At 55.0% G+C, this 17242-nt stretch overlaps 7 protein-coding genes across 7 annotated transcripts; 2 read left to right on the forward strand and 5 right to left on the reverse strand.

Moving 5' to 3' along the window:
* Positions 1-228: 228 nt before the first annotated feature.
* SETTUDRAFT_164190 (uncharacterized protein) lies at positions 229-1103 on the reverse strand. The gene is made up of 2 exons (XM_008030063.1): positions 745-1103; positions 229-685 (listed from the first exon to the last, which is right to left on the reverse strand). Exons 1-2 carry the CDS (start codon positions 992-994, stop codon positions 381-383), a joined length of 555 nt encoding a protein of 184 aa, XP_008028254.1. The 5' UTR covers positions 995-1103; the 3' UTR covers positions 229-380.
* Positions 1104-1490: 387 nt separating this feature from the next.
* SETTUDRAFT_21104 (uncharacterized protein) lies at positions 1491-3855 on the forward strand (the record flags this gene model as incomplete). The annotated part of the gene is made up of 4 exons (XM_008029790.1): positions 1491-1529; positions 1659-1843; positions 1891-2760; positions 2814-3855. The coding sequence occupies 4 exons, from the start codon at positions 1491-1493 to the stop codon at positions 3853-3855; spliced, it is 2136 nt and encodes a 711-aa protein (XP_008027981.1).
* Positions 3856-4104: 249 nt separating this feature from the next.
* SETTUDRAFT_21105 (uncharacterized protein) lies at positions 4105-5034 on the reverse strand (the record flags this gene model as incomplete). The annotated part of the gene is made up of 2 exons (XM_008029791.1): positions 4105-4301; positions 4389-5034. 2 exons carry the CDS (start codon positions 5032-5034, stop codon positions 4105-4107), a joined length of 843 nt encoding a protein of 280 aa, XP_008027982.1.
* Positions 5035-6311: 1277 nt separating this feature from the next.
* On the reverse strand, positions 6312-9797 carry SETTUDRAFT_51497 (uncharacterized protein; the record flags this gene model as incomplete). Its single annotated transcript, XM_008029988.1, has 1 exon — positions 6312-9797. A coding segment is annotated over one exon (3486 nt), but the record flags the coding sequence as incomplete, so codon positions are not given.
* Positions 9798-12506: 2709 nt separating this feature from the next.
* Positions 12507-13162, reverse strand: SETTUDRAFT_21107 (uncharacterized protein; the record flags this gene model as incomplete). Its single annotated transcript, XM_008029792.1, has 2 exons — positions 12507-13031; positions 13094-13162. 2 exons carry the CDS (start codon positions 13160-13162, stop codon positions 12507-12509), a joined length of 594 nt encoding a protein of 197 aa, XP_008027983.1.
* A 553-nt stretch (positions 13163-13715) lies between these two features.
* SETTUDRAFT_93226 (uncharacterized protein) lies at positions 13716-15039 on the reverse strand (the record flags this gene model as incomplete). The annotated part of the gene is made up of 2 exons (XM_008030064.1): positions 13716-14908; positions 14961-15039. The coding sequence occupies 2 exons, from the start codon at positions 15037-15039 to the stop codon at positions 13716-13718; spliced, it is 1272 nt and encodes a 423-aa protein (XP_008028255.1).
* A 1399-nt stretch (positions 15040-16438) lies between these two features.
* Positions 16439-17095, forward strand: SETTUDRAFT_32787 (uncharacterized protein; the record flags this gene model as incomplete). Its single annotated transcript, XM_008029875.1, has 1 exon — positions 16439-17095. The coding sequence occupies one exon, from the start codon at positions 16439-16441 to the stop codon at positions 17093-17095; it is 657 nt and encodes a 218-aa protein (XP_008028066.1).
* Between the last annotated feature and the right edge of the window lie 147 nt (positions 17096-17242).

The raw sequence follows: 17242 nt of genomic DNA on the forward strand, positions 1-17242 counted from the left end.
GCGTTCCTACTTGGCCCCTCTAGTCTTGGCATTAGAGCCCAAGCTCTGTGAGAAAATTCTCACAGGCGTGAGATAACGAAGGAAGGCCTCCTTCTTCTCCCTACTGCGCGCTAGCGCCTTAGCTGCAGGTGTTAAAAGTGCTGTTAGTCGATTCCTCGTGGTCGGTTCTCCTAGATAGCGTGCTTTCCTAGCGGTTTCCAGAAAACTCGAAGTTGGTGCTTATGTTGGTAATTAGGCTGTAGTTTAGCAGTATTGTCGAAAGACGAAAAAGGAAGATGACGCGCAACAAGGTCGAATATCTTTGAAAGCGTGAGCGTAGCGTTCCAAGGGCGCATGAATATTTGTGTATTCTCAGCATGCATTCAGTCGTATGTATATTCCTACAGCCACTCTTGAGGCACTGCTCTTTCTGACCAGTCCCTTTCGCTCTCCCATGCCAGCCAATCTGACCGTGTTGTTGGCAATAGACCCATTGCATTGACCTTCCAGATACCCAGTGCCAACATGAGCAGGTTGCAGGCAATGTAGACGAGCTTGACGCCGAGCAGGCGGCCGGCGGTGCCGGGGGTTTCGAAGGGAGCAAAGGTGCGTTGGAGGCCGAGGACGGCCAAAACGGGCGTCTTGAAGAGGGTGAAGACCATGAAGACGGAGAAGATCTGGAGCGTGTTGCCCGTCATGTACATTCCTGTTGCGCTGGTTAGCCGCGTCGGGCGACGGCGTGTCTGGGGGTGCACAATGGCGTACCGAAGGCGTTCATAGGCAGCTGCTTGGCGGGGGCAATGGCGACTTCCCACGCCTTCTTCATCTTGAGCGTGTCCATTTCCTCGGCCGTCGGGGGCACGCGCTGGTTCTTGGAGGCCTGGGAGCGCTCCTTCTTGGTGAGCGAGGCCGTGTAGCCGGGGGGGTCTGCGAGCGAGGCATTCTTGGGCCTGGATGCGGGCGTCGAGTTGAGGTCGAGGACCCATTGCGGGGGCGGGGGCGGAACGGCGGCCATTGTCTGCGGGAGTATTGGACTGGCGGCCTGTTTATTCTCCTTCTCTGCTTTGTTGCTAAGTCTGAGCTGTGGCGGTGGCGGCGGCGGTGGTGGTGGTGGAGGTCAGTGTCGTGTCTGCGGAACGCGCCGCCAGTGGAGAAAGAGGAACGACATGCTAATGCTAGGCAGAGCTCCACTGCGGCGGGGCTTGGCGGATGCACGTCCCCTCGTCCGTACTGACCGCCCGCCCCCGACAACGCCAAAAGTTCCCACTGGCCGCGTCGCCGGGTGCCATTCACCCTCTCCCTCTCCTTTCTCTTGTCCCGCGCAAGAATCCTGTCCTCATCCCCCTCCGACATGCGCGCCGCCATCCAGGGCCGATAGACGAGCGAATCAGCCACACGCAACCCCGCACCGCTCCCTCGTTTGCCCGGCACGGGGGCAGGCGCCAGCTGGCGACGGAGACATTATCTTGATTGTGCCACCGACGGCCAGCACCGCCATTAGCTAGCCCGCCATGAGCCAGGGCGGCCAAGATGCGAAGCTCTTCGCGAGGGTACGTCCATGTGTTCCTGCTATCCGTCTCGCGGCCCCCCCGCCCGTATCATGACTGTCCATGGCCATGATCATGTTTCTCCCGTACGCCCTCGATCACTCTCGCTTACATGCCATGCGCTCTCCACAGGGCAAGGTCGCCGAACTCCGCCTCGAGCTCAACAGCGGCGGCAAGAAGGACAAGAACTTCTCGGCCAAGAAGACGGCCCTCAAGAAGATTGTCGCAAACATGACCATGAGCAACAACGACATGGTCGCCCTGTTCCCGGACATTGTTGGATGCATGCACATACCCAGTCTGGAAATCAAGAAGATGTGCGTAGCCATCCGCCTGCAACGCCCTCGCCATGCTGACGGCCCAGGTGCTTTTTGTACTTGGTCAACTATGCCAGGATAAAACCTGACATTGCCCTCAAAGCACTGCCCATTATCCAGGAAGACATGAACGACAACAACCCCCTCGTACGCGCCCTTGCACTGCGCACCATGTCCTACGTCCACGTCCGCGAGTTTGTCGAAGCCACCGTTCCCCACCTCAAGAACCTGCTCAAAGACGCCGACCCGTATGTCCGCAAGACGGCCGCCTTTTGCGTCGCAAAGCTCTACGATCATGACCGGCACTTGGTCGAGCAGTCGGACCTCATCGACAGGCTGAACGGCATGCTGAGAGACGAGAACCCCACTGTTGTATCCAGCGCCCTCGCCAGTCTCATGGACATTTGGGAACGAAGCGAGAATATCAAACTCACCATCGACTATGCGAGCGCCTCCAAGATTGTCTCCATCTTGCCAGACTGCTCAGAGTGGGGCCAAACATACATTCTCGAGGCCATGATGAACTATGTCCCCCAGGACACGAGCGAAGCCGCATTCCTTGCCGAGCGCATATCGCCGCGTCTTTCGCATTCCAACTCGGCGGTTGTTCTTACCTGCATTCGCGTTATCCTTTACCTAATGAACTATATATCCGACCAAAAGGTCATTACTTCTTTATGCAACAAGCTTTCCCCGCCCCTCGTCACTCTGCTCTCAAAGGGCCCAGAGATTCAGTACTTGGCCCTTCGTAATGCGCTCCTTATCCTGCAACGGCGACCCGAGGTTCTGCGAAATGATATCCGCGTCTTCTTCTGTAAATACAACGACCCAATCTACGTCAAGGTTACCAAGCTTGAACTCATTTTTATGCTTGCCACTGAGCGCAACATCAAGGAGGTGCTGACTGAGCTTGCAGAGTGAGTCTTGGTGACTGAAAGTTGCCTTTGTTGAATCGGCTAACAATGACTAGATATGCGACTGAGATTGACGTTGACTTTGTTCGCAAATCGGTGCGCGCAATCGGCAAGCTGGCCATCAAGATTGCACCAGCGGCACAGCTGTGCATCAGCACCCTTCTCTCGCTCGTCAGTACCAAAGTATCGTACATTGTGCAAGAGGCGACGGTAGTTATACGCAACATTTTCCGCAAATACCCCAACCAATACGAATCCATCATCTCGACGCTATGCGAAAACCTCGACTCGCTTGACGAGCCAGAGGCAAAAGCAGCCATGATCTGGGTCATTGGTGAATATGCAGACCGAATCGAGGATTCGGATGTGCTCCTGGAGGACTTTTTAGACACATTCCAGGAAGAAACACACGAGGTGCAGCTGGCGCTCCTCACGGCCACAGTCAAGCTGTTCATCCAAAGACCGACTCGCGGATCGGCCATTGTGCCAAAGGTGCTCAAGTGGGCGACGGAAGAAACGGACAATCCCGACCTGCGCGACCGAGGGTACATGTACTGGCGGCTTCTTTCGTCGGCACCCGAAGAAGCCAAGAAGGTGGTCATGGGCGAGAAGCCTCCGATTACGGCCGAAGAGTCGGAGAAGCTGGACCCGGGGACGCTCGAGGAAATGTGTCTGAATGTGGGGACGCTGGCGACTGTGTACCTGAAGCCTGTCAACCAAGTGTTTCGCAGCGCTCGGCCTAGGAAACTGCAGGACTCGCCGGCGCTGCGCAAGGACGAGCTTCCGACGGTCAAGGCGGCGCAGCAAGCGCGGGATCGGTCGGCGGCGGAGCGGGCCAAGTTTGAAGGTGGCACCAACGGCAATGGGATGTTGAGCCCGACGAATGGCAATGGCAACGGCAATGGCATGGCGAGTGCTGTGAGCGACGTGGACATGTATTTTGCCAGTGTGGGGAGACAGAGCACGTTTGGTGGAAGCCCCATCTCGGCAGATCCAGTTGGAGGGACGGGAGGCGGGTGGGTGGTTAACCAGAATGAGCCGCAGCACATGGTGGTGAGTCCAGGAATGACGGATGGAAATCAAGACTTGTTGCTCTGAAGACTTTTGCCATGGAGATTTGTAGATGTTGTAATCATGTACAGACGCTAGAGCTGACATGTGATTATTTGTAAAAAAAAAATGTCATGTTCAGAGTATGCTTGGTTGCCCCTTTTGTTCGTTTGTCAGCCGACACAGCTAGCTCTGTGCAGTCCAAACCACCATCTCTGATACATGTCTGTCTGAAGGTAAAGGACTGTCGAAGGCCATGTATACATGGCAGCCACCAAGTGACTTTTTCAAGGCCGCTCAATCATCAGCCAGCAATGGCGCCCTCTCCCTCTCTTCACTGACAATCTGGCCGCGTGGGAAAGGATCGCGACCCAGCAAGCCTGGCATGGCCACGGCCAGACTGAGCACAAACAAGAGACCGCCAATGGAAAAGGCAAAGATCCACTGCAATTGCAGGATGTGAGGACGCGTAAGGAACTGACCTACTCCGGTTGCTAGAATCACATTGTTAGTAATGTGGGAGAGTTTTCTCGGTTTCAAGACTCTGGAAATGACTTGTTGCGGGTGTGAGCAAGACTTACAAAACGACAAAAGCGACAAGGCAAAGCCCATGGTGTAATCCTTGTACGCCACCAGGAAAAACATGCCATATGCCAGCCAGCCCCAGATGAAGATATTGGCGAGGATGCGCGCAGCCTCATGGTTGGTATGCACGGCGACGGCGCCGACCCAGTAGAGGGCGACAAAGTTCCAGGCAAGCGGGCCGCTGACGGTGCCAATATGAATGGTCCTGGGGCTAGTGCTATGGCGAAAGTAGGCAAACGAGAGGTTGAAAAAGTTGATGACGAGCAGCACCTCTGCAAGCCAAAAGTGGCTGCGCACAAACAAGTTGACAAAGCCGAACAAGAGCAGATTGTTTGCGATGAAATGAGAGCCAATGTTGGCCGCCGACGTCACGTACACGGCATCGCTGGTATACAGGGCGTAGGCGTAGAGCAGCTGGGCGGTGAAGAGGATGAGCCAGTATATCGAGGTGAAGAGGCTGCTCTGGGCAAATGGCGTGGGGGGATTGTTGTGCCAGAAGCGGTGGTTGCCGTGGCCTTTGGGGGCGTGGAACGTGTAGTAGAAGGTAGTGACGACGAGAAGCACGTAGCTGAGGGACGTGGTGATTTTGTAGAGAAGAATGGCCTGCGAGGAATGCTCGTCTCGCTTGGCAAAGGGATTCATGCTGCTGCGGCTAGAGCCGTTGCTGGGGGGTTGGGACGAGGCCATGGTGGGCGGGAGCTGTCTGTCAGTGACGTACGTACTTGGCACGACTAGGGCTTGTCCTTTGGAGTGTCCTGAGGCGGCTGGCAGCAGAGCAAGAAGAGGACACGTGTATTGGAGAGCACAGTGTACAACGATGGAGAGGAAGAGATGGAGATGGAGATGGAGAGAGAGAGAGAGAGAGGAAGAGAAAGAAAAGGTAGCGTGCTCGTAATAAACAAGAAGAAGAAAAGAAGGAAGCGACGTCCCAAACACCCTCAGGCTATGCTCGCTTGCCTGAGTCGGGGGCCCAGAAAAAGCGGCAGCCAACCAAACGTCATCAAGGCAAGCCATAGCCAAGGGAAAAGAAGACACATGGGAGAGCTTTTGCACTGTCGCACCCTCATGCACATACATGCACATGCTCACGCACCGCCCAAACGTACGTCACACACGTACGCTAGAGGCCATGGGGGTGGTTGTATGTGTGTGCCGCGTCCCACCCCCCAACCACGCTTGTTCCCCGCATCATGGCCTTTTTGCCTGCATCATTGGCTCTCGTTGCCAACCCTGGCTGCGGTTGGATGCAGGCCCATTACCCTGAGCTGCTGCCCGAGTTTCCCATGTGTGCACATACATAGCGATACTGCGAGAGAGGAGGAGAGAGAGGAGGGCATCGCCACCAGAATACATGGGTTGGGCGGGCGCTTAGGCAGCGTGTTTGGGGTGCTGGGCCGAGGGCGGGGAAGGCCAAGGGGGCCCAACCATGTGTGGCGTCGTGTTTGGCTCCTTTTGCTGTGCCCATGCGAGCGTGTACCGCGGTTATCCCTCGTAATTAGAGAGGCACAAGAGTATTGGAGCCATCAAGAACAAATAACAAAAAGCCGGCTATTGCTACAGGAGAAAATGGCACCATGTGCGCAGCTAAACCGCGCCATGGCCACACTTGGGTATCTTCTACTCCTACGTGCGCACAAGCAATCCACCATCGTCTTTGCAACCTCCATGCTAAGCCTTCAAAGCCCCATAGCCACGTCTTGCACACCTCCAAAACGCCCTCTTATTTGCCACCAAACGCCCATCCGCTCTCCCCCTCACAAGATGCTGACAGGCCCACCCACCTACATAATAACCTCTCCACATTACAATCGCTCTATGCCAGAAGAAATGCCACAAACAACCAAAGTAAAACACCCCACCCCCAATCCACTCCACCTGGCCTTGCTCTACTCTTCCCGTTTGACCTCAGTGCCAGTAGCAGACTCCCCTGCAAACGGTATCGTGCCATGCGCCGTGAACATTGGAAGATCTCCTCGCTTACTTGGCGGCGACATGGGCGGAATCCCACCCATCTGCGTAGTCTCGGCATGTGTATTCGCCACCCACTGCAGCGTCGCCGATGCTTGCGCGTCACACCCGTTTGCTGAAATGGCAAACGTTGGTCCTGTGCCAAAGCTTTCCGCCGTGTAGTTGACAAACTGAGGCATGCTCGACGGTGGCGGCGGTGGCGGCGTATCCGCCCGAGGAGGCGGCGAAACATTCGTCAACGGCTCCGTAACCGTCACAAACAATGGCATTGGCAGCTGCTGTCGAAGTTGCTCGGGCGTCATGACCATGTCGTGCAGCTCAGTTGGTGGCTGCATGATGCCACCACCACTCGAAGTGCGTCGGTCCACCCCACCACCCCCGTCTAGCAATGCTCCTTCGGTCGCCTGTCCCATGGCGCTTGCTGGAAGTCCCGACATGGACTCACCCAGCATCGGTTGCGGTTGCTGAAGAGGCGCCGTAGCAGCAGCCTGCATGTGTGGAGCCTCGGGCACGGGAGAAGATGCCTTGGATTCCTGCGGTGAGGTTGGCTTGGAGGATTTGGCCCCTCGTCCAGCGCCCTTTTTAGCAGTAGCAGATGCCTTTGCTGCCGGTTTGGAAGCAGGACCACGCGCGGCTGGTGCTTTTCGAGCTGCCGTCTTCTTTGGCGCCTCTGCGGCCTCTCCTTCACGAGCATCATGCTCCTCTTTCGAAGGCAGCTTTAATGTAATGCGTTTCAGGCCAGATGTGAGCGCATCTACATCCTCATTCTCCTTGCCTTTGGGTGCCCCCGTCTTGCTCAAGTTGTTCGACGGAGCCCGCGGCGCAGCAGGACGCTGAGGTGCCCGAGCTGCAGCTGCAGCAGTCTGGCCACGTGCTTTTTTCATGCCAGCTCCATTGACGGGTGCTTCTGAGGCCCCGCCATTCCTTCTGCCTGCTGCCCTGGACTCACGACTTAAACTTCTGCCATCGCCTATTGAAGACACACTTGAAGCGATACTCATGCGACGTGAGGTCGATGGAACGGGTGGAGCGTCTGAGCTGGCTGGACCAAAGTCGGCAATGGTTTGCCGTCTGTTCGCCCGAGACTCCTTGCCAAGCGACTTTTCCTCCTCAGAGCTGGGATCGACATATGAAGGTGCAGCTTTGCGCCCACGCAATTGTCGTCCGGACCTGTCCACATGCACCGAAGTCAATGCTGGCGGGGCTGGCTTCTCTTTCTTTGCTTTGACCTCCATCAAATCTTCTGGCTTCAAACTACGCGTCTGTCGATCCGCAGGAATCAATAGATCACTCAGAGCATGAGCGGCAGTAGCCCAGTCAACCTCTGGCGGAGGAGGTGTAGGTGCTCTTGATGGGCTAGACGCGTACTTGGCAGTAAGGCCGCGGTTGATCTTGCTGGGATCAACAACCTTGGCCACATAAGACTGTGTTGGCGATGAGAAGTGAGCGCTAGGTCCAGACGGCGGCTTCCTTGGGGCGTGTGCAGGTGGAGGATTGACAAGATTCTCCAATTCTGATAAGTGCGTTGAGTGCCACCAAAAGGGATCATAGCTGAGAGGCGTCGTTTCGGTCTCGACGGACTGCACCAGAACATCTTGATCCTCGACGCTCAGCGCACTGAGTCGTTGACGCATGGAGGATTCAAGGCCTGCCGGCGACTTTGCATCACTCCAAACCTGCCCATCTACAAGACCGCTGAGATGGCTCATGACTCCGCTCGTGAGAGCTCGGTCGCTATAGCCACCTTCTAAGACGGAAATGACGCGGCCTTGGACAGACGTGCCCTCTTCCTCGGCCAAGCGGACAACATCACGGGTGAATCGGGCATAAAACTCGGTGGGCACGTTGACAGAGTGACGCTGCATGCCCGCCGTCTCCCACTCGCTTGCATCGAAGCCGGCAGACAGAAAGATGGCTGCCTTGGGCGTGGGGTGGTTGGGCGAAGTGCGGAGACGGTTGGTATGGTGTCTGAGATATTGCCGCGTCTTCTGCAGCAGGACCATGTATTTCTCTTCGTATATGGCCCAGAATTGCTCCGTCGTCTTCCACGGCTGCAAATGCACATTCCAGATGGACTGGCCGTGCGCATTGTCGATGCACAGGCTAGCCGCCTGGACTTTGTCGTCGTCGCCATCTTCACAGGGATACGAGTTGATGTCGTGCAAGCTAAAGTAGCCAATGGATGTCTTCTTCGAGTTGGGTGTGTTCTTGGACATGTTCTGGACCCTTTTGTTCCGCGCCCAAGCAATAGCTTGTGAGCCGTCTCCGTGGTGCAGATCAAAGTCGATGATGGCAGCGTGGGTAAGGTTGTGCGTCATGATGGCGTGCTCAATGCCAACGTGGACGTTGTTCAGCCAGCAGAAGCCAGAAGGGAAGTCGGCAGAGCAATGGTGGCCGGGCGGACGGATGCAGACAAAGGCTCGTGAAGGCCCCTCGCCCGTGCTGGTTCCGTGGAAGACGGCGTCGACGGCGTCCAAGACACCCCCGAGCGCACCCTGAAAGGCATTGAGTGATTCGGGGCAGAGGTAGAGGTCGCCAGCGTGCAGTTCCTTCTTGGACGCCTGTCCGGGCACTGCAGGCGCGTCCCTGGCCAGTTCCTTGCCCGACGAGGCCAGCTTGCTCTCGGCATTGTCGCACAACGACTTGAGCTCGGCCATCCACTTGGTGCCGTGTACGTTTGTGACGACTGGCGAGGTGATGTCGACGGCGCGCGACGTCTTGCGGATGTGGAAGGGGATGCGGTCAGGGGGCGCGTGGTGCGGGTGCGGGGGGTGGCTGCCGTCGGCGTGTCGCTCTCCCAGGCAGACGTAGGCAGCGGATATGCCCAGGACGCTGGCGAGGATGCGCTCGGGACGCTCCATGATGAGGCTGAGGGTGCTCTTGGCCGTCTTGGGCCGCGAGAAGCGGTGGCCGTAGCATTGGTCGTGGATGAGCACAACCGTGCCGGCACGGGGGGCGGCGGCGGCGCTCTCATGGCGGGCCAGGTCCTTTTTGAGGTACTCGGCGGCGACGTCGCACGCACGCAGCGGCGGCTTCTCGTCGTGGGGCGAGGGGACCAGCGGGCTCTTGGGCGTGGGGGCCTGCATGTTGGGGTTGAACGAGGCGCGGCGCGACACGGACGTGCCTGGGCGAGGGGGGTCGCCGCGAAGGGACGCCGTCGACGACTTCCTCGCCAGGCCTGGGGTTGACGAGCGCAGGCTGGCCACGCTGGGGCTGCGGGGGATGGCCGTGTTGGCGGGTCTGAAGTTGGGCGTAGAGGGCGCGCGGCGGGGCGGGGCGGGGCTGAGGCCGGGCGACTGCGGCGGCGTGTTGGTCGTCGACGAGGGCGCATGCAGCGAGTGGCGTTTGGCCGGCAGTGAAAGGAGCTTCGCGTCGCTTTTTGTTGTCGCTCGCTCGGCGCGTGGCGAGTTTGTGCTGGCCCTGGCCACGGGGCTTGACGGCGGCGGCGGCTTCTGCATCATGGCACTGGTTGGCCGCGTTGCGCGACCGGCGGCCTTGTGGTGCGTCTGGCAGCCCGTCTCTTATGGAATGTCTGGTGGTGGAAAGAAGCAAGCGGCCGCTAAGCATGACGGAACGCTGACAGGTCGCCTAACCAAGAGCCCTGCAACCCAACCGCCGCCTAAGCGAGCCCCCCGTCCAACATGCACTCGGCCCCCCCTGGCCACAGTCAGCCCATCTAGTTTCGCCTCCCAACGTCCAAGCAGCCATGCCTACCCCGTTGCCTGCATATATGTCGTAGGCTGCCCCTGGTGTCTCTGCCAAATCAAAGGGCTCATCAGCGGCGGCTTTGGCTCCGGCTGATAGTTGTCTAGGCCATGTTAGCTTCTGTACGCTTACACACCAGTGTTTCTTCGCTCACTGCTGCTAAATTGCCGCCTGCCCATGTACCTCCTATTATGAACCCTTTGGTCACGTCTGCACCCAGCTTGTCTGAATGCTTTGCACAATACAAAGTGTCATGCTAGCTTTGGGCTTGGATATCCCAATTAGACCTTCTCATACCCACGTGACGGCGTCAATGGCGTCGTGCGCTGCAATCATTTGCCCAACCTGCTCATTGGTCGACTGGCGCAGATCGGCTGCCGACGCATAGTCTGCAAGCGACTTGATGGGCGGGAGATGAGCAAGCAGCTACTCATTCCAGCAGAATCGTTTAACGTGGACGTGTGGCTATGACTTGGGCTTTGGAACTCGGCGTCAATTGTGCTGTATGGTGTCCACGGTGACGAGGTCGTGTTTGCTACAGGACTAGGGCTATTTCAAGTAAAAGTAAATGAATGTCTTCGCCCAAGAAAAGGCAGAGACGGCCAAGGCACACGGCTCTTATACGACCTTGGCCACGCGCCTGGCAAGTGCGCCCACTGTGACGGCCGAAAAAGCATTCGCCCACTCCCACTCGTTGAGCCTGCATACAATGACAAGGCTAAGTCTGTGTCTCCGTCTTCTAAGCCAGGGCTAAATGCAATCCGCCTAAGCTGCACACGTTACGAATGATCCAAGTCCGTACATGCTGCTCCATTCAACCAATGGGCGTATGCGCTTGTATGGTCTGTACGCAGTCTGTCGCTACTGCATGCATTGCTGCTATACTTGTATCTGACCTCATATCTCCACTGCAGCTACATGACGTCTGTCAAATCCTGCACTCATCCACCTAACCCACTCTAGGGATAAACACTACCACTAGCCTAACCAAACCATCACACCTAGTGCATATGCGCTTTGTTGCTCCTAACATGCCGCATGAAAAAAAAGAACCTTGGCTTGGCGTTAAAGGCCGAGCTCAAACCATAGCCTCATCAATGCTTCTAGCATAATTAACACGCCAAAAAGTGCATCTCTCGAGAAATCTAACAACAACTATCGACCTTCTATGCAGTAGCATGACGGTGGCAATTAACTTGTCCATCACCTTGGTTGCGAGTACTCTCGATAAACTGCCACGGCAAGCACACTGCGGCGCACCCACTCCACTTAATCAGAGCAGGCACGCCTTCTAAAGCATCAGTAACGCATCCTACCAAGCAACATCTACACATGCACAACACCAAAAAAATCAAAAAACATACAACAGCAGGGATTCGCCAGTGGTCACCCACCTGACTACTAATCTGCCGGTTACCAGCTTATGTATTGCCGAGCGAACGAGAGACACAGAATTCTGGTACCTATGGTCGTATGTACTAGAATATCCCGTTCTGCCAATATCAGGTTGGAATTTCTCTGAAGCTTAATTGACTTGTGGATTTGAACTTTGAGAGTACCGTATGCGCGCTCGGATCTGAAGTAGCTCTATGGGAAAGAACCCACTGGAAGCTTCCAACCCCGCAAAACAGCAACAACGCATCAAGATTTTCTGCTACGTACGTACGTACAGCACAACAGCCCAACTCCTGATCCGCGTAGGCTTGGAAAAATTGCAACTGGCCTACCCCTCCGTCGGCTCGTGCGCGCTTGGGCTGGAGTGGAGGACCAGCACCCCTGTTCGGCCTGATACCTGGCTCTCCAAGTACTAACCGCAAAGCTAAGCAGTCACTAGTAGGTACTTGATATTTTGCGACAGCGCATATGCAAGACAGAGTCGCAATGCGTTGAAGAATAAGCGCGTGAGTGGCTCTGGTTAGACGGTGACGCTGCAAACACGACGCACACTGCACACACTCGGGCAAGTTGCAGATAAAGACAGTAAGCACTATTGAGGCGCATAGGATATCCCCAAGTACCCCTACTAGCGTTGCGAAACAGATCACAGTTGATATACTAGAGGAATAGGGGTAATACGGAATCTCCCGAGACCGAGTCTACACGACGGTTCAAGCAGCAGCAACTGCCTAGGTAAGAAATTATGTAACGGGTGGTCTGTTGCTGTAAGTACTTGGAATTTATTGTGCAAGCCACGATGACGTTTTGCATTCTGGGTAAGTTTTTGATCTTTGCATGACAGATTCAGGGTTGGTCGCTGTTGGTTTGCAGTTGTTATGCGGAGGAATGGGATATCGGCTACATGCAGCCACTCCGCTGTAGACACTGGCACAGCCCAGCCCAGCCATATTGATGCACACGTACAAAAGAGGACAGCACCTGCGTTCTTAAACCAGGCTTTGTACCATCCCATGTACCCAATCTCGCCATATACATCTAACCGCCTATTCGTCGTCAACCTCGATAACACTGGACAGCGGCGTTTTCAACACCGACGAGCCAAACCCGTCCTTGAACCGATGTCGTCGAGGCGGACTGAGAAAGCTGATCTGGGTGGGCGGCGCCGAAAACGGGGCGCGGGCCGTGTGTGTGGATTGGCCGAATTCCTGGAGCTTCTTCTCCAGGTACTGGATGCGATCTTCGTGCTCGTGGTTGTTGCGCATTTTCTCCTGGTACAGCGTAGACATGTACTCGTGCTCGCCCCACAGGCAATCAAACTTCAAATCGGCGTCCTTGATCCTATTCGTGAGGCGCAGCTGCTCGCGGTCGTGCTCGCGCTTCAGCGCCGTGATGCGGCGACCGTGGGCTTCGGCCAGGTCCGTGAGTTGCTTGTCGTGCACGTCGGCGACATCTTCCGTCAGGAACTTGGTGAGCGCTCGGCTTGTCGAGAACTTTGTGAGAAGCAAGGTCACGACTGCGACCAAGACGGCGATGAGGAGCGTGATTTCGCGGTCACTGACGTGTTCCGACTAAGACTGTCAGCGTGCAAACAATGGCGGGAATACAGGCAGACGAATTGGCTCGTACTTACGGAAAAAAGCAACCCGCAAATGGCCGAACAAAGAAAGAGGGCAAAGAGCTCATAGCCCGTCAACTCCATGGCTGCAGAATGTTTGGGGGAGTGGGAGGGTTCCATCAACAGCTTATCACACTGCGCCGACCTGAATCAACACTTGGCTTGGCAGTCTAATTTGGCCTGAGACCCAAGTAAGGTGGGATGGTACGCGAAAAAGCATTTTATTGCTTGGAAGCCTGTATCAACGACATCGTCATACAATGTTGCGTTCCTTGGCGCGACTCCCGCGTTTAGGACATGTACAAACTTTGCTATTACACACAACGCAGACTAGCCCGCGCGCTTCAGCGCCGCTTCCATCGTATCTCAGAGATATATGCATGACGTGTTTACATTGCATAGCCATGAGTGGCATGAATTGACTATTTACAGCAACATGGGTTGGAAAAAGAAAGAATAAAAAAACAAAAAGGTCGATTGCAGCATGCAACCACCGTGTAATGACCAAACTCCATGCATCCACCAAACACCGTTTGAGTTCTGGATAATGGGAGCCAAGTAGTGCCAAAAGACGCCGTAGTATGCAGTAAGACGACCAGAAGAAAAGAATGACGTCTGTACAAGGCTGTCAATCAAACTAAGAAAGATCCATAGGCTCTGTTGCCGTGCCACGAGCCGATGGATAAGGTGGCTGGTTCTTGATCGCGTGGGGTGGTGGAAAGGTATTGTGCGGGGGCGGAGCAGGAATGTTGATGCCAGTGTTCAGATTGTCGTTGCGGATCTGGGGAGGAGCCATATAGCCCATGGGCGGCTGAACGTAGATTGGAGGATTCGCAGGGGTAGACGATGTCCGGGCTGGTTTTCGACCGCCCACGCGCTGTGCTCGAGGAGCCGGAAAACAAGCATTCTTCACACGTGTCTGGAACTCCTGGGCAAAGTTGTCGTACGGCTTCTTGTCCTCACTCGACCTCCACCCCATTTTGTTCTTCATGCACTCGGCCTTACGATGGCTGATAGTAGAGCCCTCAATACGGATACCATTGGCCTCAAAACGACGGCAGCAGTCAGATCTTGATAGAATCAAAAGTACCACCAGGAGGCTGACGTTGTCATTGTCAAGGAGGTGGGGGCAAAAGTCGCACACATTGCAAGCAAAGCGCCGCATTTCGTCAAGATCCCTTGTGTCGGTGCAGTTGACAAAGCGCTCGGCCATTGAGTAGGGCCGCACCATATCCCTACAAATGTGGTTTTGGAGGACATTGGCCACTGAGGATACCGAGACAGGGTAGATGCTGTTGCGATCAATCTTGCTGGTAGCCGATGACGAGACGGTGCCGGCAATGTAGACAATCTCGATATCGTCAAACGGGCCGCGGTCGAGCTTGATGTCCTTGAGCGACTTGCCGTCTTTTTGGGCCTCTTTGTAAATCTCTGCGTTTTTGATACCAGCCTCGCGCGCCGCCTTGACAGCCTCACGTGGGGTGGTAAAACCGTACTTCTTCGCAAGTGCCACCGAGTCCTCGTGCATCTCAAATTTGGAAAGCTTGCGCTCAACATCCGGGGCGCGAATCCAGTCTTCAGACCAGGGTTCTTCAGCAAGTACCTTGTAAAAGACCTTGGTCAGAGCGCGGAGCTTGATGTCAATTTCAGACATGATGCGCTGACCAAAGTAGAGCTCATCAGTCTCGACAAAGGCCGTCTCGATAAACGTCTTTCGGTCTTTTTGCGTGAGCTGGCCACGCGAAGGGTCATTTTTCCATTCCTGGATAATGTTCATGAACTTGGCGTGGAATATGTCATCAAAGTGTTTAGAGGCGGGCATAGAGGCGGCTGCGAGTTGTATTAGATGACGGTGGGTCTAGCCAGAGTCGCATTGGCTTACGGGTTGGGGTGTGGTGATGCTGCTGTTGTGGCGGCGATGGTGAGGCAACAGCGGTCTGGGTGATTGGGGCAGGTGACATGATGATCCAAGCGCGGCAGGTAACCTGATATACCGAATGAGGCAACTGGAGCACTTGCAAGTCGGTAGAGGTCACGCGGATGACAACTATAGATGGGTATCGATGAAGGCGCAGGGTGGGGGTTCGCGCTTCAAGTTGAGTGCCGTGGGGTGGTTGGGGTTGTTGAAACAAGAGTGGTAGGCAAAAACATTCACGCTCGCGTAGCTAGCGTCGCTAGGGGTCTCCTTGGCGGAGCATTGAAGCTGCACGTGACATCGTGACCCCGGCCAAAATGTGGCCCAGCCGACCTGGGACAAACGTCATCCAGCGCGCGCGGCGCAACAATCAATACGAGCATCTGCTGGGGATTTGGGTGCCAGGCTGTGCCACCCACCAGGTGAAGGCATGACCAGGCTTCATGTGCCTGCGCCACTGCTATTTCACTCTACCCGACACTCATCATCACCCGCTGCCCCAGATTGACTACAACGTTTCACATGCTGTATCACGGCAGTGCCTTTGACCGATAGCCGTCTGCATTGTAGCAATCCTGCGGCTTATGTCGACGGACAGAATATGACGGCGATATTGCTGGAATTGGGGGAATGCATTTTGCGAGCATACCAGTTGCTCTTGGGGTGAAACCGGGACCAGCTCGTCAAATTGTCACCGCCACCATATCTGGATCGCTGTGTTAGACATCAGAAACTAAACTAGCCAACCATCGTAAATTGAAATATGCTCGGGTTTCATCGTCGATAAATGTATGCGGCCCACCATCATCATAACCTTCTACTGCGCTGCTGTCCTGTAGCAAATACAGTGCATAATCTTACGGGTAATTGTCTGTTATATGAGATACTTAGCTGATGGCCGAAACCAAGCGGTATCAAACAGAATAACAATGAAAAAAGACCGTAATTTCTACAGTGAACCAGGCTACTGACTGTCCAGTCTGAGAGGACATGGAGTAGTACTAAGCTGATGACGATTGATGAAACCCCGAGTTGCCTGTGTCGAACGTAGAAAAATGCAGTGAAAGAGTCCCCAAGGTACAATACAACAGACACAGTACTTGATACAGTATTACTACGTTCCGCCAGCATTATGCTATCCGGAATCATGGCTTTTTGTCGACAAAATCAGTCATGCCCACCCATCTCCTATGACACAATTATTGGTGTGACATGCATCCAGCCGACGGCTACAACCATCAACGTTACACCAATCTCATCCACACACCTAGAAACAGAGTAAATAAGCGTTTGTGTATTCCAGATGCTTCGTTGCGCACTTTTCCAAGTGCTCCCCTTGCTGCTAGAATTAGGTCTGTCTAACCCATCCACGGCCTTTCCTCACTTATCGTCCTCAACTCCCTTGATGCACCCAGATAGCCCCAGTTCTTGAATAGAAAACCACCATGTCCCTCTCAATTTCCGCTATTGCAGGTATCGTGGTTGTCGCTGTTGCTATCATAACCTCCATCTTCGGGGCTGTCCTCTGGATTAACCGACGTCACCGCCGGGGCATCCCTACTACCAAGACCACCCCGGCTTCTTCGCCCATTGCTTCGAATTCTCGTATGCCGAGGTCCCGATTGACCGGTGGTCATAGAAAGCGCGCGCAAGACACGCATGGCCGATACCCAAGTCTGGAGAATGGACCGGGACCAACCATTGTCAAGAAGATACGGAAACCCACAAGTCTCCATTCGCGGGGCTTCCATAAGAGTGATTCCTCTGCTTGCGATGCGCCAGATACACCCAACAAACTTACTTTGAGTTCTCTCACGACTGTGGAAGAGCCTGCTAGAACAGCTACCAAAGACACGGCCACGGAAGTAATGTCAATAGCCGCTACCGATTCGACAGGTCCAACAGCGTTGAATACCGAACAATTAAACAGGCCAAGCAGCTTACATCAGGCGGTATTAGATATCTGTGGACAGGGTACTGAGATTGGAGGTGAACACACTCGCGTTGACAGCGGAAGAGCCATCAAGGCTGAGGACCGAAGCAGCGGTACAGGGACTGAGGTGCATGTTCGACCCAAGGGCTATACTGGATCATGGCCTTGACCCAGGCCAATACAACCCTGTTCCGAGCATTGCATGCACAAGACGCTGAGAAGCAATGTCGCCGGATTGAGAATAGGGAAGCAGATAGTTGAAGGAGATTTGGTCAATGAAATAGAGAATTTCTTACCTCTAGCACGACTTGACGTG

This window comes from Exserohilum turcica (genome assembly GCF_000359705.1).
Source record: "Exserohilum turcica Et28A unplaced genomic scaffold SETTUscaffold_4, whole genome shotgun sequence".
Lineage (NCBI taxonomy): Eukaryota > Fungi > Ascomycota > Dothideomycetes > Pleosporales > Pleosporaceae > Exserohilum > Exserohilum turcicum.

Coding starts and splice junctions, on each gene's coding strand:
- SETTUDRAFT_164190 (XM_008030063.1), bottom strand. CDS start 994: ATGGCCGCCGTTCCGCCCCCGCCCCCGCAATGGGTCCTCGACCTCAAC. Junction 686..744: donor GCTGCCTATGAACGCCTTCG/GTACGCCATTGT, acceptor CCAGCGCAACAG/GAATGTACATGACGGGCAAC.